General features: G+C 44.0%; 1 protein-coding gene across 1 annotated transcript in view; it reads right to left on the bottom strand.

Annotated features, from left to right (window-relative positions):
* The window catches only part of LOC149313576 (cyclic nucleotide-binding domain-containing protein 2-like), a 31,087-nt gene extending 15,424 nt beyond the window's left edge, over positions 1-15,663 (bottom strand). The window contains exons 1-8 of the mRNA XM_089523235.1: positions 15,520-15,663; positions 13,901-13,944; positions 12,844-12,969; positions 10,575-10,628; positions 8,852-9,015; positions 4,210-4,366; positions 1,634-1,785; positions 866-1,004 (exon numbers count right to left, since the gene is read on the bottom strand). Of these exons, the coding sequence (XP_089379361.1) occupies positions 866-1,004; positions 1,634-1,785; positions 4,210-4,366; positions 8,852-9,015; positions 10,575-10,628; positions 12,844-12,969; positions 13,901-13,944; positions 15,520-15,625 (942 nt within the window). The 5' untranslated portion in view covers positions 15,626-15,663. The remainder of the gene's footprint in view (positions 1-865; positions 1,005-1,633; positions 1,786-4,209; positions 4,367-8,851; positions 9,016-10,574; positions 10,629-12,843; positions 12,970-13,900; positions 13,945-15,519) is intronic.
* Positions 15,664-25,523: the final 9,860 nt, after the last annotated feature.

Consider the following 25,523-nt stretch of genomic DNA (forward strand, 5'->3'; position numbering starts at 1 on the left):
CACTATTTAGAGCTTTCCTGTACATCCTGAATGAGTATTCCATTTTTGCAACTTTCTAAGAAAGAAAAGTGTGTGTGTGTGTGTGTGTGTGTGTGTGATTTATTTCTCACCTTTCTTTCAAAGGGGGTCCAAGGCGACAAGTCTTGATAGGCTTCAGTGTTCTGTCCTATATATTCTAGAGATGAGTGAATGCTGAGCACTTGGTAGACCTGGGCTTTCCTCACATTGCAAGCAAACTTCACCACTACATCTCATGGGTATTGTGAACTAGAACCCAGATCACCATGCATTCATTCTCTATTATGAACATTCTGAACTCATCTCCTGAAGTTTTACAGCATCATGTATGATCTTTTCTATGTCCTTCGACTCTGTTCAATTTCTGTTGTGATGGCAAAAAAAATTGCATTCCAAACTACCTAGAGATCTGACCACAATTTTTTGAGTAGATCATTAACTATTTCCTCTATTATGCTCTTATACTGATTTCCCTGTCTTTCCTCCTTTTGAGGATCCAGGTGCCATGTTATCCCACTCCAAACTGTCCCTTTCTTTCAATGGATCAGCGAATTCCTCCATTTCTGAATACTGATCAATGTTCTTTTCAACAAACATGTATTTGGTGTTCTCTAAATTTCTCAGTTACTTATTGCTGTTATATAATAGTTTTATTTAGTCAGTTATTTGTTTAAAAGCAAATACATTTTATTTGGCGGGAGTTGACGGGGAGAAAATAAAAGTAAAACTAATGACAGCCTGCTCTGGAATAGCAAGAGTAGAGGGAGGGGGAGAGAAGGAGACACTGGCACCATATGACTGGCCAATACAGAAACTGCCTATCACACTGATCGCAAACTGATCTCACCTTTGAAATAAATATTATGTAGGAAGAGTCTGAAAGATCACTGGTGATCACCTGCCCATAGTGGGATTTCTCAGCTTTGCACATGTTACCTAATTGCTCGATTGAAGAATCTGGCAATGTTTCAAAAAGATCCACAGTTCTGAAAACAAAGGGAAAGCATGTGTTAATTTCACTTGTTAAATGAAATGAAACCACAGGCTTGCCTACATGCCTGCCTTTAAGCAATCCTTACATTTAACAGAAGACTAAACAGTATGCAACAGCAGTGAGCCTGTGTTTTTAAACCAGCATCTGTCTGAAGTACACAAGGTGTCCATTTTAAAGAGTATGGGGAATGTGGACAAGGCAGAGTGAGGGGGAATGGACATTAAAACTAGTTAAAAAAAAAAAGCTAATGCTCACAACACTAGAAGAAGAGCTGGCTTATTATTTTCATAATAAATGATACATCACCCAAAGCTGTGTAGGTCCCACATTCACTAAGGGAAATATTTGATGTAATTAGAGTTAATATTATATATTAAGGTGGGACGTTGCGGTCTTCCAAATCCTGCTGCAACAGTCATCAGCCCTCACTACTGGCTCTGATAACTCGGGGTGATGAAAATTATAGTCTGACACTATCTGGAGGGCCACATATTGTCTATGTCTTATACAAATAAAGTTGCTTCTTCATAGCATTGAAACCAAAGCAAAGCAAAATAACATAACATAAGAAAATTAGCAATACAATGTATTGGAGAACAGAATTACATAGGAGGCCATTACCTCAAAAAATTACATCGGCTTTTTGATTCTCGTTGAAGTTCCTTGTCTAGCTTGTACTTAAAAAAATCCTTTTTATCCACAACCAATAGTTCTGTTTCCTCCATACACACCACAGTCGCCAATCTCCTTGTTCCTTGTAAGAGGGCAATTTCCTGTTATTATGTAGAAAGGTTGTTATGTAGAAAGCAAGCAGCGTATATGGCCGATTATTTCAAACTAGTTTCTGATTCAACAAGTCTCCAGATTTAGCTGCCTATTATCTTCTCACTTGTTTTCATGTATTTTCCTTTCATCCCCCCAATCTTCACTTCTTTATGCTTCTGGACTACTGCTTCTTAGTAGTCTAAATCCTAATTTCTAATTCACATTTCCATTGCAAGCTTTTTTTAAAAAAAAATCCTCCCTGTTTTTTTAAGTCTCTCAAGCTTACATCCTACTCTTTCTGCCTACCCTACCCATCCTTAGGATCTACACAACTCAAACCAATCATTAGGATACCAAAAACACAGCTAATGGTGACCAGACACTGTTTCCTGCATCTTCCCCCTTCTATGGCATCAGGTCAGTTAAGTCAACTACAGCCAGACCGAGAAGGCATCACCTTCTTGACCTCAAAATGTCTTTGGTTCTGCATTACAGTTTAGACTGCTTTTATTCTGCGATATTATAGCTTAATATGTATGACATTAAACTGACCATTCAGAATGAAGAAAGAATTTAATCAAAATAGGGCCTAATATGGGCATGTCAATCAAGATTCAAGCCCTTAATCTGACGAATCAGTAGTGTTGATGGTCTAGGATTTGAGAGATCCAGATTCATGTCTCTACTGAGTCATTAAATCCATTGGGAGACCTTAGTCTTGTTACTTTCTCTCATCATAACCTACCACACAGGAAAGCTGTTGAAAAGATGAAGGGGAGGGGGAAGAGAAGAGCCGTGGCCCATGTAGACTAACATTGAGCCAAAATTGCTTTTAGTAATGGTATATTACAGAATTAGACTTTTCTTGATGTGTTGTTGCACTATGCTGGCACAACGTAATATAGCATCAGCTTACAACCTACCATCAAGCAGCATAATTATCCTTCTTGAAACCAGATATCTGTCAGTCTATGGGCAAGAAGATATATGCCACATCAGATCATATACTGGAACTGAAGGACCAGGCCAAGAGAGAATCAGCAAATGCAAATACAGTTTTCTTTTCATTTATAGAAAAGGCAAACAATTGGCACTCCAATGGGCTTGTCTACATGGGTGATTTGTCCTGCATTCTCCCTGGGTTCACTCTGTCCTGTTTACATGATGCAGGCCCAAACCCCAAATCGGGTCCAGACTGTTTTCATAATGCCTGCATCCCATTCAGGGCTTCTTCCCCCTAACCCATATTTAAATAACGCACTTTTTGCTAGCATGGCTGGGCCCTAGTTCTGACCTCAGAAGTGGTACCAGGTAATAAATGGGGGCTACATGGGAAAGCAACAACCCGTTGCAAGAGCCAAAAACATGCAGCAAAAGAGAGCAGGTAAGGGGCAAATTCATGGGGGAATTCAGGGCCAGAATATTCTAGGGACAACCTGGAGTATTTTGGCAAGTGTAGCCCTGCCCTCTGTCATATCTTTCTGAATATATATTTAGACAATTTTCTGCAATGAGCTTAAGAAGACCTACTGGTCTTTTCTCCTGCCAATAACTTTATACTAGTCCCATGGAGTAGGTCAGGCTGAGAGAGAGTGACAGGCTCAAGGTCTCCCAGTCAATTTCAAGGCTCAGTGGGGACTAGAACTTCAATCTCCAACATGTCCAAGTCCAATACACTCACCATTACACCACACTCATTCTCAGCTCTCCAGGAAATTTCACCCAGTCACTTTGACAGTAATTTTATCAAAATTTAACTTTATTTGTGGTAATTTTTTGCCTTCACTTGTAAATTGTAAGAAACAATTACAAATTACATATTTTATGATACGTCTCTGCTTTGAATTTGGTACCCAGGGCCAATTATAATTTTTTATCATTAGTCTGTGTAGCCAAACAAATGGACTTTAGCTACAAGAAGATGGGATACATAATAAAACCAGGAACATTAAACTGTAAGGACTGAATCAATACAGATTTAGATCATGTTTCTGCCCATACTAACCAGATCTTAAAGCAAGTAAGAACTGAGGTCCACAAGAGGCCTTTTTCAAATCAGAAAGTGGTTGGAAGTCAAGTCTGGAGTTAAAACAGTTCTGGAAAGAAGCTGGTGAAATAACTCCATATGGAGTCAAGAAGCCTTTTTTCAGCATTTCTGTTAAATCATTGGGATGTTTGGAGTAACTCAGTGAAGCCCCTGGGTGAGTCCAAGGCAATACTTTGTCCATCCCTGGTACAGTAAGATAGACTTTAGCCCTGTATGTTGTGGACCTGAATATTCAGATCTGGTCACTGACCATCTACAATGCACATTTTCAGTCTGGTTTAATCATAAGAATCATCCAGAATTGCCCATAACATCTATCCACAGCAACTGTTGATGTAAGCATGCACACTTAATGAAAATCTGTGATTTGGTAGATTACACTTACTCCAAAAGAAGCACCACTTTGAATTATAGTTGGAGATGGATCCACAAAAGCACTGCTCCCATCCTCATCATCAGTGATAGCAACGGTACCAAAATAGATGAAGTAGAAACATTCCCCCAATTGCCCCTTCTTGATAATCACTCTCCTGCGCCCAAACCTGGAAAACAAACGATCAGACAACATTACAAGCAACCACAAATGAGCCTCATTAGGAAGGTTGCATTGACAAACATATCTTAACTAATTTAAGGCTTATTTAATAGATGCTACATGAACTTCACTCAGATTTTCTGAATTTGTGTGACTTGACTCAAAGGTAGAATGCAAGATTCTATGCTCCTGTACTTCGTCATGTGACTTGTGTCATATCACAACTTGATGTTTCTGCATTTTTGTTTAGCTGTGAATTCACTTCCTCATAGTCTAATACTGGTCATTATCTACTCCTTCTTCATAGGAGAATAGCATGCCCTTTCCAACTGCTTTCAAAGTCAACAGAGTAGAAACAAAATAATAGGCCTCCATGACAGTTATACTGAGACACAGCTTTGTCAACTATTTGATTAACCCTAAAGAAGTAGAGACTAAAAGCAAACCTACCTACGTTTTACATGACACATGGTCTACCCATATGTCTACATAGCTAAAGGTAAAAGTAGTAGCTTGACATGAATGTCTAGTCGTAACCGACTGTAGTGGGTGGTGCTCATCTCCGTTACTAAGCCAAAGAGTCAGCATTGTCTGAGGACTTCTCTGGTGGTCATGTGGCCAGCATGACTGCACCAAATGCTGTTACTTTCCCACTGAAGTGGTACCTATTTGTCTACTTGCATTTTAGGTTGGCAGAAGCTGGGACTAGCGACAGGAGCTCATCCCATCATATGGTGCTTGAACTGCCAACCTTCCGATCTTCTGATAATCAGAATTGGCGTCTTAACCACTAAGCCACCACATTCCTGTCTACTTAGCTTTAAGAAAAAAGAAAGAAGAAGTCTACATAGCTACTTTTTATTTTTCAAAAAGCACCTACAATGTTGGTGGGAGCAATCTAGATTGGGAATGGGTTCTAGATGTAAATAAAAGTTATTTTCTTTGTGTTCTTCAAGGAGTGGCCTGTAGTAATTTATAGATAATAACATCAAACACGCTACCAAGAGTAATAAGAACAATTAATAATAAAGACATTTAAGTTAGTGAGAGTACCAAGGGTTAGAAAGTTAATTCTGAGGGAAAAGACGCCTTAATCTATTTAGGACCAGGCAGAAGAAGACTCCTGTGGAACTCAGTGGTCGTTGCATAATTTGGACCCAGTGTAGTGGGATCCAAGAGGCACAGAGTGAGCAAATCTAAGCGATATGGCAGTGTCACAGTGTCACACTGGAGAACACATGTGGGGAGATATTATGATGTTCACATCCTGATTGTGGTTTGGCCATAGGCTTTGGTTTCCTACTGACCAACTGGAAGATGGACTAGAAGTCTTTTGTTTCATTCAATATGGTTCTTCTTATGCTTTGAGGAAACACTTGTAAATACATACTTTAAAGTGTGGGCTTACCATTTAGCACATCGCTTTGCCCCTACATGAGACTGAAGTGATTCTACAAAACATGTTATCAAAATTTCCCAAGTAAGAAATGACAATGGCCAGAATCAGCTCAGTGACCTAGACCAGAGTAACCAGAATTTAATGCTAGCATAGATATTTTTTGTATGTTTCACAAGGAGCTTTCCAGTACCTCCTTGTGTAACGGCTTTCCACTGGCCATGCAATAGCAGCTGCTAGGTGCTGCTCTGCTCCTGACTTGACTAGCTCACAAGAGATGCAGGGAAAGCTCTTTGCATACAATTGTCCAACTTCCTCCTCCTCCTCTGCAAAAATAACTTTCATAATAGAAAAATCACAGGAAATAAAGTCAAAGCACTTTGGTACAGAATTTGCCCTCCTGGACTTTTGCCCTCCACTAGTTCCAGCTCCACCTTCTGCTGGCTCCAAGAAATGGTTCTTTGTATTTTGAACTTTGGGGACTTATATCTAAATATACTAGTGGAACTATATATTTCGCCAGGATCGAAAAGGCTCTTAGACAAAATGAATCAAACAAAAAAAGTTTATTTTGAAATGGTACAAACTAATAATAGTATATGTATTTCCCACCTTAACCAAGTTATATAGGGCTTTAGAGATCCAAACTAGCATGCCTAAACATACAGTTCGCCCTTGCCATATGTGGGGAATCCGTTCTGCCTCCCCCCCCCCACCCCGCATTCAAGGCAAATTTTACATATGCTTGAGATCCATTTATTTGAATGGCAACATGCTCCTGTGCACCATGATGCGCACATGCCTCCAGCGAGTATGCCATTTTGTCCCTCACCACTCGCCATCTGCATAAGCTTTAAGCCGCATATGGCAAGGGCGCATATCCCAAGGGTGAACTGTAGACCAATTGCCAGTGGAGCTGTTGTAAGAAAGGGATTCCATGGTTTCTGTACTGTGCCTCAGTCTGTAGCTTTTGACAGTTAATAAGAAGAGTGGTCCTGAAGAAAATGTTTTTAAAAAAGGAAGGGATATGACTTTATTCAGAACATTTTCCCATTAGTAACTTATATAAATGTGAAGGATACAACTCAAAGAAAAATGCCATTCCTGACAGTTCAGTACATGACACAGAAATGATTAGAACAGGAATGCATAATGGACGGTGACATTATGAAATGCGTTTTAAGGCCAGCCATGAAAGACAATACCTCTGTTCTCGTGTGGTAGTATCACATTGCTTTAAGTTTTAAGTATGCTACATTGCGGACTGGTACTGGAAGAAAACTTATACATAATCTTAAATACATAAATATGCAGACAAGCAGCCAAATATTAAGGAATTTAAATGGCATTTAATGTAGCATTTAAATTGTTACTCCCGGTAATCCAAATCTGAAATTATATTATAGCTTTCACCAAGGACTATCTCTATACAAAATGTTGGTTGAGAGTAACTGCTTTAATTGCATTTGGGGACTAGAGTGTTGCACCCTGTGCTATGACCGACACATTACAAATACTATAAATAGATATAGCAGCCTTGTATTTACAATAAGCTTACCTGCTTTCCAAAAACAACCAGGAATTCTATGCAGGTGGGTGAGTGGAGAATAGGATTGCATCATTGCTGCTCCACTTGGTAGAAGCCAAAGGCCAGTTTTTAATACCAGTCTGCTCTACAGCCCACATGGAAACACAAGCTACTAATGTCTTTGCAAGCTAGTCCACATTTTTTTTTTTGCACCGGTTAAATTTTGTGGTTATTTAAAGGGCTGGATTATAGTCAGACCGCCCCCCGCCCCCCGAAAAGTCACTACACTGATCGAATAGGGTTGCATTTGTTTATTATCTCAGATTCAAATGTTATTGAAGAATTCCAGTAAAAAAATCTCAGTCTCATACCAGCCTTTCAAAAGCCTCTGAAGCAACATATTTAGTCAGTGTCACTTCAACCACGTTTCAGGATCAGGAAAGTATAGCTCTCCAAATGCCTCCAAACATCCAGCATAGATGCTACATTATGCACTCAAGGGCACCGTGAAGAATTTAACATGGTGAGTAACTTTCCGGATTCAGCTGTTGCCATTAGGCAAGGCCATAGGCAGGGGAAACAGGTGAGCAACAGGATCAAACACACACTAAGGATGTACACCTTTGCTTATAAACCTCAAGTGTTTTCTCTCTCTCTGCTGAGTGAAATTACAAGAGTGTTTCTACATTTTCCAATTATTTGTCACATTCGTCTGTGCATGGGAGAAAACTCAACATTTGGGGCTATTGCTGAAAAATAGCACTGGCCTTTGCTCTCTCATGCATAGATGAAACATCTTGTGGCATTTGACAATATTTCTGAGTGGGTGTCAACACATCCTCTTTTGTTGAGAACAAGAAAACTGACAAGCATTCTTGCATCCCTAGTCAATATTGCTGGGCTCTGCCTGGATCCCTGGGTTCCAACAGTTGCTCAACAGTGGTAAGTGCCCATGCAGGCCTTGGGTTGGGTTTCTGGAGTTTATCAGACAAAGGAAATTGGAAGTATAATCCAATGGCAATCTGAACGCAATCATGGGGTTTAACATTATTGCATGGTAGACTGCCACACGCAAATTTGGGCAATGGGAAGTCAGTCCGAACACAATCATGGGGTTTAATGTTATTACGTGATAGACTGCCACACGCAAATTCGGGCAATGGCATGCTATTTCCGGGCAATGGGAAGCAAGTTTGAATGCAATGCGCATTCACGTAAATTCGCTAAACTAGCGAATTCACATGAATGCGTTCTGGCTCTACTTTCTTTTCATTCGAATTTAAGAGAAATTCCTCCCGTTTGATAAACTCCTCTGATTCTGAGAGTCTGTCATTGGACGGAGAGAGACAGCAACTTTCAAAACCTGATCTTCGGATGGTATGAAAGGGAAGGAGGTTGTTAGTTACTTAGGTATCAATCCTATACTGACTTACATCTGAAAATTCTTATTGAACTTCAAGGAGCTTACCTCTGAGTATCTTTGAATACACAGAAAAACTTGGAACTGATTGAAACTACAATAATATTTTTGCATGGCTGAGTAATGAAGCATTACCCCTTCAACTTACTGTTCAAAACGAACCACTCTGGCTAGAAGAGTTTGCAGAGTTGGGCTGTACTGTCGGAAACTATGCAGAAGCTGCAAGCAGTTTTGTAAGTGCCTCACTTCAAGATCAGTCCTCCATGCTGGTGGCTTCTTAGTTATTTGGATTGCTCTAAAAGGAAAATGATCCTGTAGAAGATTTTAAGCAGTTTTAAAATGTAACAATTACTTTTTAGTGGTCAAAATTGACATTGCTATGCTCCCAGCAGACATGTTATTGGTTTTCCGATAAACTTCCATAAACGTTTAATTGCCTTATCCTATACTGTACATCCCAGCAATCCATGAAATGGTCTTAGAAATGAGACCCCCCCCACCCCCCACCGATCGCATGGAGAAAGCAAGAGATGCAAGATTTGCCTAGAAAAATCAAATCAGAGTGTAATCACAATACCAAAAAAGAGTTTTGTATATATTATCCTAGTTGGTTCTTATAATAATTATCAGCACCTCTTGAGCAATAAATATAGCCTCAGGTTTTAAAATCAGCAGTAAGATCTCTTTCTATAGAAATGCTACCTAGAGAACATAATCTTGTGTTTTTGATAGGTCTGAATCCATTATGGACTTCTGTAAATGCATTTGTTCAATTTCCCAAAACATGTGCTTTGCTGCATGGACATTTAATTATCTGAACTTCGAATCCTTGTGTTGGTTTTACCTATCTTGAGCTCAAAATAATGGCCATGCCATTATCTTTTTAAAAGGAAGCCAGTAGTTTTAAAAGCCATTTCTCCCAGAACATCAGGCTGTAAATTAAATGTAATAGGACAGCCTTCCCCAAGATGGTGTATTCCAGGTGTTTTGGACTGTGTCTCCAAGCTTTCCTGACTTCTAGCCATGCTGGCTGAGGCTCATGGGTATTGGAATCCAAAAAAATCTAGAGGGCATTGTGATAGTGTGCTGGGATGAGCCTTAAATTGCTCTGTGATTTCCAGCTATGCATGAGAAAATGCATACATGTGCAACATTGTGATCCTTCCACTGCTTCTTTCCTTCTTGTTTTCCTTGTTATGGTGCTGATGCTTTCAGGTGATGTGTCTATTCAAAAACAGGAACAGTGGGAGAGGCCTCCAGGATCAGATCAATGCTCTACTAGTCTAGCATTCTGTTCAGACAGTGGTCCACCAGATGCCTCATGAGAAGCCCCCAGAACTGGATATTAATGCAGCCTCACGCTCCCTCTAGCCCTCCCCAGCAATGACATATAGGCACAGTATCTCTGGTGCCTTCACCATATTTCTGGCATTATATATCAGGGCTTAGAAAAGTTATTGTTTTGGACCACAACTGCCAGAAGTCCCAGTCCCAAGAACTATTGCCCATGTTAGGGTACAGATTCTGGGAGGTGTAATCCAAACAAGTATCTTCCCCAAGCTATGGCTATTGGTAGCCATATGGTGCATGTTTGAACCATGTGGCACCCATGTCAATATGACTTCGGAAGCCAATTGCATTTCTGGACACTGCAGACACAAGTATCAATAACAAAGGGGAGGGATTTATGCTCCAAGACAAGTTGTTCAGGATGAACTCGTGTCACTATTGGCGCCTGATGTCAGTTTGTCTAGCAGTAAAGCACCTGAAAGTTTTTGTAGGAACTGTCAAACTACATCCAAACCCCAACCCTAGCCTTGGTAGTTCATCACTGTAGGTATAAAAGAAACAGCAGATGGTATTATCAGGACCTTTGCAACGGTGAACTCATGCCGTTCAAACACCATTTGTGAGCCTTTCATTTCCTAAAAATAAGACAAGAAACAACAATTACTGGTAATCTTATTAGGAACTTTGAAAGCAGATGTCTTAAAAGTGTTCTATAGCCATATTTAAATGTCAGTTTTTTAAAACAATTATATCACATATGTTGTCTTTGTGTTTAAAAAGTCCTATGATATTTTAAAGTCTCACAACCTGATTGTGTCATTATCTTTTGGAAGCAAAACCAAACAGCATGCTCATATGCAGTGAACTGAACACAAAGTATGAAATTTGGGAGATTGCCTTCTTCTGTGTAGACCAGCCCAGCTGTTATGTTCTGTGGGAATGCTTACTGTTCTGCTGCCTAGCAGTATCCATGTGTCTACAATGCTGAGGAAGGCCTTCTTGGTTGTGGCACCCATCATATGAAACACACTTTTCATCAGATCAGGCTGCCTCCTTGTGCCAGATGTTTCCATCATCATTTGTTTGCAAACTATTTTTCTAATTGTTAATCTTGCCAGTCACCCTGGTAATTTTATAGAAATATGTTTCTTCTATCACAGTTTTCTTAACTGTGTTTGGTTTTATTTTTTTAACTACTGTAAACAGCTTTGGAATTAAAAAAATTAAAAGCAGCACAAAAATGTGAAAGAATGTACAACTGTATCGAAGTACAGTACAATGGTGGGACTTGGAACCAAACTCCATGCTGCGCTGGAGACTTGTCACCTGGCTCTCCCCACCACCTGCTTCCTCTTTTGTTAAATGCAGGCAATGGGAAATTGTGACTTTATCACATTCTTGACTAATAGAGATGACCATCCCACAACCCATCAAGAGGCAGAGCAGAGTCCACTTGACCTTTAACATGTACTTATATGAGGAGGGAGCCAACCTGAAAAGAAGTAAAGGACACAGAAAACAGTTTGTCACATTCATCCCTACTATTAGATGGACTGAAATGGTGGAAGGCAGGGTGTGGGAAGCTGCTTCTGTGGTAGCAGGCAAACATAGAATCATAGAGTTGGAAGAGACCACTAGGGCCATCCAGTCCAACCCCCTGCCATGCAGGAAATCCAAATCAAAGCATCCCTGACAGATGGCCATCCAGCCTCTGTTTAAAGACCTCCAAGGAAGGAGACTCTATCACCCTCCGAGGAAGGAGTGCATTCCACTGTCGAACAGCCCTTACTGTCAGGAAGTTCCTCCTAATGTTCAGGTGGAATCTCTTTTCCTGTAGCTTGCATCCATTGTTCCGGGTCCTGTTCTCTGGAGCAGCAGAAAACAAGCTTGCTCCCTCTTCAATATGACATCCTTTCAAATATTTAAACAGGGCTATCATATCACCTCTTAATCTTCTCTTCTCCAGGCTAAACATCCCCAGCTCCCTAAGTCGTTCCTCATAGGACATGGTTTCCAGACCTTTCACCATTTTTGTCACCCTCCTTTGGACACGCTCCAGTTTCTCAATGTCCTTTCTGAATTGTGGCGCCCAGAACTGGACACAATATTCTAGGTGGGGCCTGACCAAAGCAGAATACAGTGGCACTATTACTTTTCTTGATCTAGACACTATACTTCTATTGATGCAGCATCATGGATGCTTGCAAACTCCAAACTTGGATTAGCAGGTTGATTCACAACGTTGCCTTCTTCATGTATATGATAAGACTGCACTGTTAGGACAGGTGCCCTACTTAGGAACAGTCAGACAGAGTTCAAAAAAGTTACTTCTTTGAACTAGAAACTCTAGGATGCAGCCATGGCAGATGAAGTGGAATCATAGGGCTATACTTGTGTAGTACAAAAGGGCACCAGCCCAAGCTGGATCATAACAACGTGGTAAAACTAGATTACAAACACAAAATAAGAACTTACTAAATCAAAGCTCAAATACCTGCATCCAGCCACAGACTACTACCCATCAAATCCTCTGCATCAACACACACATGTAAACAGAAAGTAAACCGGGAGTAAACTGATCAAATGGTGCAAGCCTCTTCAACTAGCATTGTCCCTTTTGGTATCACAAAAGAGTAGAAAACTGTTAGTTATTTGACAAGTGTTGTATTTTTATTGCCAGTGAGGATGAACTGCTGAGATTTACTGCCTCTGATGACAAAAAAAAACCCTTAGTCGGCCTCAGAAGTTCATGCAGCTCATGTAGTCTTGGACAAACCCTAAAGGGCAACAACAATAAACACAAGGAGTGTATATAAATACATAAGTGTGTGTTTTGGTAAAGGTTCTTACTTCCTCAATCTCTCCACGGCAGTCTCTCTCTATCAGTTGAAATCCTTGGAATCCCTTTAGCTCACTCCGAAAAGAACGGCAGACTCTGATCATCCGGATAAGATTGACAATGAGCCTGTGGAAGGTCTTGGAGTGAGCAAGACGGGGTGGAAGGGAGGGAAAATTGGGGGAAGGACAAAGAAGAGAGAGAGACAGAGACAGAGAGAGAGATGAGTGCCACTTCCATTTCAAGAACAAGAAGAGATAAAATATGTGGTTATGGTGGTTATGGACAGAAAAGAATCTTAAGACTGGACCCATTTATGTTGCTAAAATGTTTTCACATACTTTCTCCCCACCAGGGCTAAAGACTATCAATGGAAATATGTTTTCATTGAAGTATTCTACTCATCTTTTCTGTAGTTATTAAACAGTAGTGGACTTGTAAATGAAACATGAAAGCAAATTCACCAGTGGGACACAACCACTATGCCTCCTCTTTCTCCACACACACACACACACACACAGACACTTATACTTTCGGACCTCTCTAGTCTTATCTATCATGGATAGCTCCATTGATAGTCTTCTCCAACCTGAAGGCCTCAGGTATTTTGGATTTCATTTCCCATGACTCTCACCGCTGGCCATGTCAGAATATTTGGGGGACACTAGGTTGGAGAGGGCTGCTCTTGTTGGTTCCTGATACTTTCATCTAACTGATATACGTTATTTCCCCTCACCTCTTCCTTCATCCAGATTTCACTACAATCTTTATTCACTTTTCTTCCAATTGCACAATCTGGCTCATGGAATCAGCGTCTTTGCTGAAGCCTCTCTGAATCATCCTTAATAATGCTGCTCATCTTTTCTCTGGTTGTTAACCAGTGATGGATTAAGACTTCTAGTCCTTCCTAAAACATCTCCTCTGCATACACACATATACCTTTGTACCTCTCTAGTCTTATCTTTCATAGCTTCGTTTTCTGTTTAATTTTTTCCCTTCAGATGTTATTCACACTCTCTGTAGGCGAAAAGAACAGAGGGATACAGGCACCTGGCTGTGGAAGATGCATACCTTACGTTTCACTTTTCTACCACCTTCAAAACTTGCTTTATAACCTGCACAACAAAATTAAATAGCTTGTTATTAAAAACCTGCAGTAGCACATGTAGTCACATTAATTCAAATTAAACCTCTTTATAGAGGTTCTCTCTCTCTCTCTCTCTCTCTCTCTCTCTCTCTCTCTCTCTGAATATTAGACACTAGTGACAAGCAAGATGATATGACCATCAGTTCCACTATATTGGAGATATGACAACTGTTGGAAACAGCAGATTAGACTAGATAAGATAATGACCTGTTTTAATAAGATAACACTTACATTCCTGTGGCTAAACCATCTGAGAGGATGGAGACTCATGAAGATTGGCTTCTTTAATATACAAGGTACCTCTCTAGCCCAAATGATTTTGCCAGTTATGTTAAACTTGTCTGGGTGGCCAGATTAGTGCGGGAATGATTATTTAACAGGGGAATGACACTTTAAAAATTATGAAGGTATTAAAATATCAGTACAGTCAGTTCTGGTCCTTACAGTACATTCAAGGGTATGAGGCATTTCAGACAGAATAATGGTATGATTTAGGGGTAGGGAATGCGTGGTCCTCTAGATGGCAGACCACAGCTTCCCCATTATTAGTTATGCTAGCTAAGGCTGCTGGAACTTGCAATCCATCCCTGCTGTCTTTCTGGCAGGAAATTAAAAGATTTTTGTGCTACCAGGCCTTCACCAACAGTTGAAGTTGAGCTCTTAATGCTGAGTGGTGCTGGGCTTTTTAAGTTTGAAAGGTATAGATATCATTTTATTTTTATTGTTTCAATGTGTTTTACTATCTAACTGTTTTAAAGTGCTTTTATCTTTTGATTGCATTTTATTCTCTTAACAAGTGATGTTTTAATAGACTGTACCAGTTTAATGCTATTTTAATGGGCACTTTTGTATTTTTTAATTGTACTGTTTTAATTGGTGTCTCAATTTCAGGGGGGGAACAGGATATAAATAAATATAGTCATCATAGACTCACAAAAACATAGAATTGGAAGAGACCACAAAATACATTCAGTCCAACTCCATTCTGCCATGCAGGAACTCACAATCAAAGCACCCCGAAAGAAGGCCATCCTCTGAGAGACTGCGTTTTACTGTCAAACAGCTCTTAATGTCAGGAAGTTCTTCCTATGATTTAGGTTGAATCTCTTTCCCTGTAGCTTCCATCCATTGCCCTCGGTCCTATTCTCTGAAGCAGCAGAAAACAAGCTTGCTCCATCCTTTCAAATATTTAAACAGGGCTATCGTATCACCTCTTAACCTTCTCTTCTCCAGGATAAACATCCCCAGCTCCCTAAGTCCCTCCTCACAGGGCTTCATGGTTTCCCACCCAATCTCTCTCGACAGCAGGATCAAGGGATGTAGAGAGGCATACATCTAAACTATGCTGTCAGAGGAAATCCCTTTGGAAGGCATTGCTCAGACTGTGAGAGCTGGGAACAGCTACAGAAACGCATGTTGCTTGCGATTTGGTAAAAGATTAGAAGAGCAAGAAAGGTGACCACTATGACAGGGACTAGAAGGCCAGAGACACCCAATAGAAAAGTAAGAAGGGGCAGGTTCTGCTATTCTCTGGAGCACTCACCCAGCCAGGGACGCAGGAGGAGCCTTGTGACAGGCAGATGTCTTCTCCAGGGTTGCATGGACATGCTGAACATCTTTCTGGAGTCACCAATCTCAGAGCTTGACATTATGCCACCTGAGGATTTCCCTCTCTTTACAGGATCAGAGCCAACGGTTACAGAATCAATCCAGCGGACTCTCAGGGTGGTCCACATTCCATTCTTCTTCAAAAGAGAACCCCAACGACAGCCCTGCCAGGATGGCACTCAGCTCTGCCACCTTCTGGCATGTTCCACCAGACAATGGCTGCCTGAAACAGGCAAGAAGCCTCCAACTGAGCTTGGGAGATGGTGACCAGGGAGGCCAAAAGTCCTCTTTTTCCAGGACATGCCCTACATTTGAGCATTCTGTCCAAGAAAGATTTCAAAACGCCCTCCATCTTGAGCATGGCTAAGACATTTATCACACTGGGCTGATTTTGACATTAGAGAGAGGTTAAAGTGCATTTAAAGCATCCCACAATTGAGGTAGAAATGGCGAGTAATTGCGCAAATGATTATCACACGCAATTGTGCAAATAAAATGATATCCGAAATCCATTGCACATTGAAATCCCAAAAGTAAAAAGATGAGCATTAATGCTTCTTTGTGTGACATCATGTGAAATCGTTATAAGTAATAATTATGTGATTTTTCTAGGATATTCACAGGATAAACCCCTGATCCTCTTTGTGTGAAAAACTAGGAAACATGTATTTACATTTATAGGAGCGTTTTTAGCTTTTAATTCAGGGGTCGGCAACCCCCGGCCCGCGCCCAGTGCTGCCACCAATTGCCAAAGGCCCTGCCCCGGCGGCAATCGGCGGCATCACCAGGCCCTTCACGCGGGGCCTTTGGGGGCCGCTGGCCTCCTCCTTCTCGTGTGAGCTGGCGCTCTTGCGAGAGGCCGAAGGGCCCACTTGCTCACGCGAGAGGCCAAAGGTCTCTTGCGCGAGCGGGCGGGGCTTTTGGGGGGCCGCTCGGCGGCAGCACCAGACCCTTCATGCGGGGCCTTTGGGAGGTCGCTGGCCTCCTCCCTGTCGCGCAAGCCGCCGCTCTCATGAGAGGCCAAAAGCCCCGCTCGCTCATGCGAGTGGGCAGAGCCTTTAGGGGGCTCCCTCCCTCCTGGACCTCTGCCTCCAGCAGGTGAGTGAAAGAAGGAGGGAAGGGAGGAAAGGAAGGAAGGAAGGAGAGAGAGTGGAAGGGAGAGAAAGAAAGAAAGAAAGAAAGAAAGAAAGAAAGAAAGAAAGAAAGAAAGGGGAGTGGAGAAAGATAGGAAAAGAAGAAGAGATGGAAGGAAGGAAGGAAGGAAGGAAGGAAGGAAGGAAGGAAGGAAGGAAGGAAGGAGAGTGGAAAGGAGGGAAGGAAAGAAAGAAGTGTGGAGGGAGAGATGGGGAGAAGGGAGAATGACCAACTTAGGATTCAAGCTAATGTGTCTGTTGCATATTGACTACTCCTAAGATTAGGTGCCCTTGTATGTTTTTGAAGTTTTCTATAGCTCCCTCATTCCTGAGCAATGTTAAACACCAAAACTCCTCTTCTGTATTGATATATTTTCAATTCTAGCCAGACTGCCCTTATTTGGATGATGGTAGGAATAAAATTTCACGGTTCCATCTCCATTTTCAGTCCACACTTTAAAGGAGCTGTCCAAAAGCAGGCAGTTTAGTCAAAGGTCAACCTTAAAGCTGGAATGGATTCACCAATCCATCGAAATGGGAGCCACCAGCTAACACTGACCTCACCCTCAGCCCAACCAGCAAAAGGCAGCAATAGAAAGGACTTTGGCATTTAGCATGGACCTGGAATGTCCATCTCCGGATAACAAGAAGTTCAGTATTTCTTATCTTTACAATTCAGATGTCAGCAAACGTCTATAACTGATAGAAACTTTCAAGCCCTGGCTCTTTCTGATTCTTTGTCAAGCTGCTTGGGATCCATTTGCAGGCTCCCAGCCTCTGTCTTTGTGTTGGGAGCTGTGCTTCCACAACCGTAGGCTCCTTATAACCACCTTTAAACCATACGACTTCCATAAGCAACGCAGAAATGTCTCATCGTTCTAGGTGTGTGAAACTACTTGATTCTGTTACACAGAACAAGAGGCTTTACATTTGCATTGTGCATTTTGCTTTTCTCTTGAACTCTGGCCTCACTGGGAACAACTATAAACAGCAAATAGACTCCAGTAGAAAGCACATTAAGGAAGTCACACTATCCTAAACATACTCTTCATATTTGGTGAAAATCCAATGGAGGAAAACAATATTTCAAGTGCTCTGCAGTGATTTTTTTTGTATGCCACATTCTGTTCATTCAGACTGATTCTGGGCCCATCCAAAGTGATTAAAAGTCCTAAAAGTCCCAGATTTGTTTAGGATAGTGTGACTTAGAAGAATAGACAATACAGGGCATTCAGAACTTTACAGTGGTCTGTTAGTGTTGATGCAAGAAAGCCAAAAAAAATTGCTTTCCAAAAGTCATTTTTGTCTGCTGTGCACTTCATTGGGAGTGGGCTCTGTTGCCCTCTGGCTCATGGCTCCAAGTAAAGATCCCTGAGGTTGTGATCCACACACTTTGCAAAATGTTCAGTGGAAAACAACTCTCTTTTCTTCTTCAGATTTCAAGCTTCGTTTCCAAGTGTTATTCTTTTCAAACTGCAGGGGGCTGCATGTTCGTGGGAGTTGGGGCGATATGTGAGGCAGGGGTCAATAAACTGAAATCTCATGAATTTCCAATATTTGAGTCCTGAAAAAATCTTTATAGTGAGGTCAATTTTATTTGCCACTCTCCTGGAGGAGATCCGTCTCATTACCTCCTTGGAGCCTTTTAAAAAGGCACTTAAGATGGATCTCTTCCGGCGAACTTACCCCCCTGACCTTGTGTAAGAAACACCTCCAGACCATTGTACAAATCTACTGCATTTCCACTTGATGGTGAGTTAGCTTTAAGATTAATTGTATTATTTTATTGATGTATTTTATATGAATTTTATTATTGATCTATGGGTTTTAATGGACTGTAATCCCGCCTCAATCCACCTGGGAGAGGCAGGAAAATATAAGGACAGGTTGCTTACCTGTAACAGTATTTCTTCGAGTGGTCATCTGCGAATACATACAAATGGGTTTTACTGCACCTGCGCACTACTGTCGAAAACTTCTGGAATCACTGGGCAAAGTACACTTTGCAACATAAGGCAACTTTTTGGCAGTAGCTCTGCCCACCCGTTATAAGGCCCCTGCCTTCCCGCTCTTTCCCCAGTTCCGAACTTTTTTTGCCGTGTAAGCGACATGAAATGAGCCGATCAAGAGCAGGACACTGAGGGGAGGATGGACGGGATTTGTATGTATTCGCAGATGACCACTCAAAAAAATACTGTTACAGGTAAGCAACCTGTCCTTCTTCTTTGTGGTCTCTGCGAATCATACAAATGGGTTTAGACTGACAAGCTTAAGTAAGTGGCGGAGGGAGTGTCCTGAGACCAAATGAAGTTCCAGTAATGTGATTTATTGTTCACAATAAACTTTGAAACCAACAAACATAGTCAGTCATTTTTCAAGTGACCCTGGATCGCCGGTGCCTGGTAGGCACAGCAACCTTGAAATGATCACATAAGTACATGAGCAAGCAATGCATAATCAATAAACATTCCCTGAACGAAGGAATCTACAACACATAACATGCACAGAGTGCATTTTTTCTCACCCTAACAATGGAAGGTGAATACAACATTTTAATGTAGCCCTGAAACCAATACAGCCCTGCCAAAAGCTGCATCCCGTGTGGCCCTAGTATCCAGCCTGTAATGTTTAATAAATGTCATTGGCTGGGACCAAACAGCAGCTTTACAGACATCCTCCAAGGACACCCCTTCAAGTGACCCTGGATCGCCCGTGCCTGGTAGGCACAGCAACCTTGAAATGATCACATAAGTACATGAGCAAGCAATGCATAATCAATAAACATTCCCTGAACGAAGGAATCTACAACACATAACAACGGAGGATGCTGCTACCACCCTGGTTGAGTGAGACCATACCCTGGTCAGAAGAGGTCTGCCCAACAGTTCGTAGCAGAGGTGGATGGTCTCAGCCACCCATTTTGAGAACCTCTGCGGTGATACCGGCAGTCCCTTTTTCGGTTCCGAGTAACACTGGAACAGTCTCTCGGACCAGCTCGAACCCAAAGTTCTGTCCAAGTAGAAGGCTAAAGCCCTCCTAACGTCCAAAGTGTGTAAAGTCCGTTCAACCTCCATTGTCGGATTCGAGGCCAGGGTAGGTAACACAATGTCCTGACACAAGTGAAAGGCCGACACCACTTTAGGCAAAAAGGTGATGTCGGTACGGAGGACCACCCTATCCCTATGAAATCTCAAAAAGGGCTGGTCTCTCCGCAAGGCACAAAGTTCACCCGTACGGCGGGCAGAGGTGATGGCCACTAGGAAAACAGTCTTCCAGGTCAAGAGTCTCAAGGCTGTTGTGGCCATCAGCTCAAAAGGCTTGGACTGCAGGGCCAACAGGACAGCGTCCAGGCTCCAAGCCAGAGTCGGTACCGACACCGGGGGATAAAGGTTCCCACAGCCCTTTAGGAAACCCTTCACCAAGGGATCCTTAAAGAAAGAGGGTTTGTCCCCAAACTGAAAATAGGAACAAATAGCAGACAGATAGCACTTAATGGAGGTTAGGCAGAGCCCGGCCTCCAAAAGCGCCATCAGGAACTCCAGCACTACTGGGGTCGTGACTTGGTTTGGGGAAAGGTCCCTCTCGGCCAGGAACTGAAGAAACCTTTCCCATTTGAAGGCCTAGGACCTACAGGTGGAAGGCTTTTGAGCCACAAGGATCACCCTTCGCACCGAGCCTGGCAGGGTTGCTAACGATGGAGCCTCCAAGCGACCAGCGGCAGGTGATCCATGTCCAGATGGCGCACCCGCCCATCCTGGATCGTTAGTAGGTCCGGGCAAAACTCGATACGGAGCCAGGTTCTCCTTGACAGGTGTAGCTGGAACGGGAACCATGGCCGCCTGGGCCACCACGGCGTGATGAGGATCGCGTCCGAACGATCTGTCATAATTTTGGACACAACTCAGACAATCAGCGGAAACGGAGGGAACGCATAGAGCATCTCTCCCGACCACTGAAAGGTGAACGCGTCTCTGAGGGAGTTCCTGCTGCGCGTCCTGGAACAGAACCGGGGACAGTGGGTGTTGTCGTCGGTCGCGAAGAGGTCGATCGAAGGGGCACCCCACCGATCGAATATGTCGCCGACCGCGTCTGGGTGAAGCCTCCACTTGTGTGAAACCGACGACGTCCTGCTGAGCTGGTCTGCCAGGTCGTTTTCCTGTTCTGGGAGGTGGACTGCCCGGAGAAGGACTTTCCTCGGTATACACCACGTCCAGATTCGCAGCGTGATGTCCAGCAGCGTCGCGGATTTGGTGCCACCCTGTTTGTTCAGGTAGTAGAGCACTGTCGTATTGTCCGTCCTGATGAGGACTACCTTGCCAGCCACCGTCCCCTCGAAGGACCTCAAGGCCTTCTCCACTGCCAACATCTCCAGAGCGTTGATGTGGAGCGACCTCTCGTCCGGGGACCACTTTTCCCTCACGACCAGATCGAGGAGGTGGGCTCCCCAGCCGTCCAGGGATGCATCTGTAGTCAGGGTTAGTTGTGGTTGGGGTGGTGAGAAAGGTAATCCGGCGCAGACACTTTGGGGGTCTAGCCACCATCTGAGGGATGAAGCGACGGGCCTCGGACTCGTGAGCCACCTGAGTGGCGAGTCCGACACTGGGTTGAAGGCCGAAAGGAACCAACTCTGGAGCGGCCGGAGTTGCAGTCTTGCCCACTGCATCACAAAAGTTGTAGAGGCCATGTGGCTACCTGGACGTCTCTGGCTCTGATTCGTCTGTGGTTCAAAAGCAGCTGTACCACGGATCCCAGCGCCTGGAAATGGTCCTGAGGGAGATATGCGGCGCAAGTGATGGAGTCGAGAACCGCTCCGATGAAAAGCACTTGCCTGGAGGGGTTGAGATGCGACTTCTCCAGGTTGACCACCAGTCCAAGAGCTCTGAGCAGTGTCAGCGTGAACCCGATGGCCTCCAAGAGATCTGCCTCGGAGCCGGCTGCCAGCAGCCAGTCGTCTAGGTACGGGAACACCCTGTGGCCTTTCTGGTGGAGATAGGCTACGACCGGTGCCATGCACTTCGTGAAAACTCTTGGGGCCGTAGCTAGGCCAAACGGAAGGACGTTGTAGTGATAGGCGTTGGAGCCGATGGCGAAGGTGAGGAATCTCCTGTGGGATTCTCGAATTCCGATGTGGAAGTAGGCATCCTTGAGGTCGATCGAGGCGAACCAAAGTCCCTGATGGAGAAGAGGTAGGATAGAAGCTAAAGTTACCATCCGGAATCGATGGTCTCTGAGGTCCAGAATAGGGCTGGTACCGCCATCTGGTTTCGGTACCGTAAAATATCTTGAAAAGAAGGCTCCTTTCAAGCAGTCATGGTGTACTGGGGAGATTGCCCCTTTTGCCAGCAAAGAGCGCACTTCGTCGAGAAGGGTGTCCGAGGGTAGGGTGGAAAGAAATCTTCCCTTAGGAGGAAGACATTCAAACTCGAGGGCATAACCCCTGCGGATGATGTTAAGAGCCCAAGAGTCAGTTGTTATCGAAGCCCAGGTGTTAATGAAGGGCTGAAGGATGTCAAGGAAGTTCTCTGAATATCGTCCGAGATGTCCAGGATTAGGGGAGAGACTCCTTCCATAAGTGCCTGCACATATGCCCCCATACAGGCCGTGTAGTTATTGAAGGTCCGGAGGTCATCAGTGGGAGAAGCTGGCTCTGGGCGGTGCATGTCTTTTGAGGAATCTTGGAGCGAGAGCTCATCATCGGAGAGGGAGGCTGGAGACGGTACCGGCTCGACGTTGGATTCAATGTCCGACTGAATCACCAAGTCGCCCACCCTGGCTTGATCCCGAGGTGCTGCCGAGGAATGGGCTTTAGGATCGGGGCGGCTGGTCGTCGCCTTAGATGTCCCCGAAGTTGATGGCTTAGGAGTCACCACCGAGGCCTTCCCCTTTGGAATTTGGCGATGGCGCCTCTCCTCAAACTTGCACAGCGCCGTCTCTCGAGGAACCGCCATGTAGTAGCGATCTACCTCTGAGTCATAGAAGACTTCAGGATCATCCGGCTCAACGTCCGAAACCTGCACAGCTGATGGGCGCGGGACCAGGGTAGGTGAGTGCCGCACTCCCGACATGGAGCCTTCGTCTCCAGAATCTCTGAAGGGGGCGGTAGTGAGCCCGGAGAGTGTCGGGGCCGAACTGCCTTCGATCCTCCCTGTTGAGGAACGCTCTTGGTCCTCCGTCTGGGGTTGAGCCACAGTCCTCTGGGCCAGGACTGACCGGTCTGGAGAGCGATGCTTGGCACCCGAGCTGTGATCGGTGGACTTCGAGGACTCCTTGGGAGTTGCTGAACCTTTGGAGGACTCTTTACGCAGCTTCTTTTCCTTTGGCGCCGATGCAGAAGGGTCTGCGGACTTGGCCTTTCTTTTCGAGGCCTTTGGCGTCTCCGGAGGGAAGAATGGGTTGTCCTCGAGCTCCACTATCAGAGAGGCCCCAGACCTAGGGGACTTAGGAGGTCCCTCCTTCGTCACCGGGGTGGAGGTGCTCGGAGCGGCGGCGCTGGATTTGGCTGTGCTAGCGGCTGCAGTCAGATCTTCCCTCACTTTAGTCTTCTTAGCCGGTTTGGACTTGTGAGACGAAACAGACACATCCCGGCTGGTCCCGGTCCCGGAGGTGGACCCGGAGAGGGACCCTGGTCGTGCCGGAGAAACCGAAGCCGCTGAACCCTCAGTCCCCAACGTTTTGTGGGGGCGCTAGGAGGGTCTGTCAGTGGTACTGGACCTATCTGGGCTGCTGACCACATGAGCAGATTTGCCGGTGGCGCTGGGCCACATGGGACAGCATAGCGATCGCCGGAGGTGCAGAAGCGGCACTCACAGGGCTCTCTCATGGCTTGGAAGCTAGGGCAGCAGTTGATGGAGAAGGGGGCGATGTTGGATGGGAACTTTCACCCTGCACCTTACCCTGCGCGATTGCCGAAGTCAAGCGGGACTCCCGATTTTTCCTCGCTTGGGACATCATGAACCTGCAGAGCGGGCAAGCCTTCATGTCGTGATCCTTGCCCAGGCAGAGTAGACATGACGAGTGCGGGTCCTGAACCGGGAGTTTACCCCCACACACATCGCACTTCTTGAAAGGAGGCGACATCTTTCAAGATCGACAAGCCAAGGGAGAATCCAAAGACGAAGTGAACAGTCCGGAGTAAAAGTACAATGGGGGAGGTCAGCAAAGAATGGTCAAAAACGGTCAGAAGTCAAAAAGCCAGTGATTTCTATCAGAAAGAGCAATGAGCAAAGTTCCAACAGCAGCTAACGCGGCGGAAAAAAGGAACTGGGGAAAGAGCGGGAAGGCAGGGGCCATATAACGGGTGGGCGGAGCTACCGCCAAAAAGTTGCCTTATGTTGCAAAGTGTACTTTGCCCAGTGATTCCAGAAGTTTCCGACAGTACTGTGCAGGCGCAGTAAAACCCATTTGTATGATTCGCAGAGACCACGAAGAAGAAATAAAATTATTATTATAATATTATTATTATTAATACGCTGCACTTATTTTGAGAACACCATTTATTTGTTGACAAGAACATACAATAACATCTAAAATCTACAAAACGGTGTTAGCTTTATTGGGCCAACCAAGATACACAAAATACATGTTGCAAGCTTTTGAAGCTCCACTGGCTTCTTCATCAGACAAAGGTGTTGAAATCTCTGTGGGCTTTGGGCCTGCGACTCCAACATCATCATGTTTTTTCTTTCTCCTGAATGATTTCTAGCACCTTTGCTGAGGAAGAAGCCAATGGTGCTTTGAAATCTTACATCATGTATTTTGTGCATTTTGGTTGGTCCCATAAAGATATCTCTCTTTTGTGGTGTGGACGTTACTGTACTTTGCTGTATGGCCAGCATGGCTACGTTTGAATATGTTTTCCAGATAAGGAAATGTTTTTGGCCTTAACTCTAGTAAGAATAGAGCAGGATGCATGTACTCTGGTTTCCATCTAGAAGCTTATCTGCAGCCTTAGAGCTTTCTATGAGCATGTGCATCCAACACTCACAGCCACAGTGTTGTTGCCTACTCAGCCCTAAATTACTTAAAGGCACCAGATCCTATCTAGTTCTTGAAAGCTAAGCAGGCTCAGCCCTGGTTACTGCTTGGATGGGAGACCACCAATTAAGACCAGGTCCTGTAGGCTATATTTCAGAGGAAGGAACGGGCAAAACCACCTCCAAGTATCCTTGACTAGGAAAACCCTGTGAAATTCATGGAGTCACAATAGGTTGACAGTGACTTGAAGGCATATACATAGATACACAGACAGCCCAAAACCATATTTTATCTCTGCTGCACTGTCCACTACAGATTCCCCCCAACACTCTGATAGTGAGATTCCCCCCACACACACACACACACACAAGTCCTAATGTACGGGTAGAACAATCTTGATCAAGACCCCCTTGTGAGTTTAAACCTCTGCTCCTCTATATCCCAATCCAGATCAGGGACCTATATGTTGTGTTACCACTTTCCTTTTGGTCACACAATCTACATTCCCCCCACCCCACATCCCTCCTCTTCTGTTCACCTATCACTATCTACTTAATAATCCATGTGATTCATCTCATAAAATTGGCTCCTGACTGTTATTGTTCTTGTGTGCCTCCAAGTCATTTCTGACTTATGGCAACCCTAAGGTGAACTTCTCATGGGGCTTTCTGGGGCCAAGAGTGTGCAATTTGCTTAAGGTCACCAAGTGGATTTCCATGGCTGAGCGGGGAATCCAGAGTCTCAGTCCAATGCTCAAATCACGAGATCACGCTGGTTCGTGATTACAAGAACTAATACCTACACACACCTCTCAGTCTTTATTAAAATGCTG

The sequence above is a fragment of the Sceloporus occidentalis genome, unplaced genomic scaffold (assembly GCF_023333645.1).
Source record: "Sceloporus occidentalis isolate IW3139 unplaced genomic scaffold, rSceOcc1.0.p SCAF_4, whole genome shotgun sequence".
NCBI classification, from domain to species: Eukaryota; Metazoa; Chordata; class Lepidosauria; order Squamata; family Phrynosomatidae; genus Sceloporus; species Sceloporus occidentalis.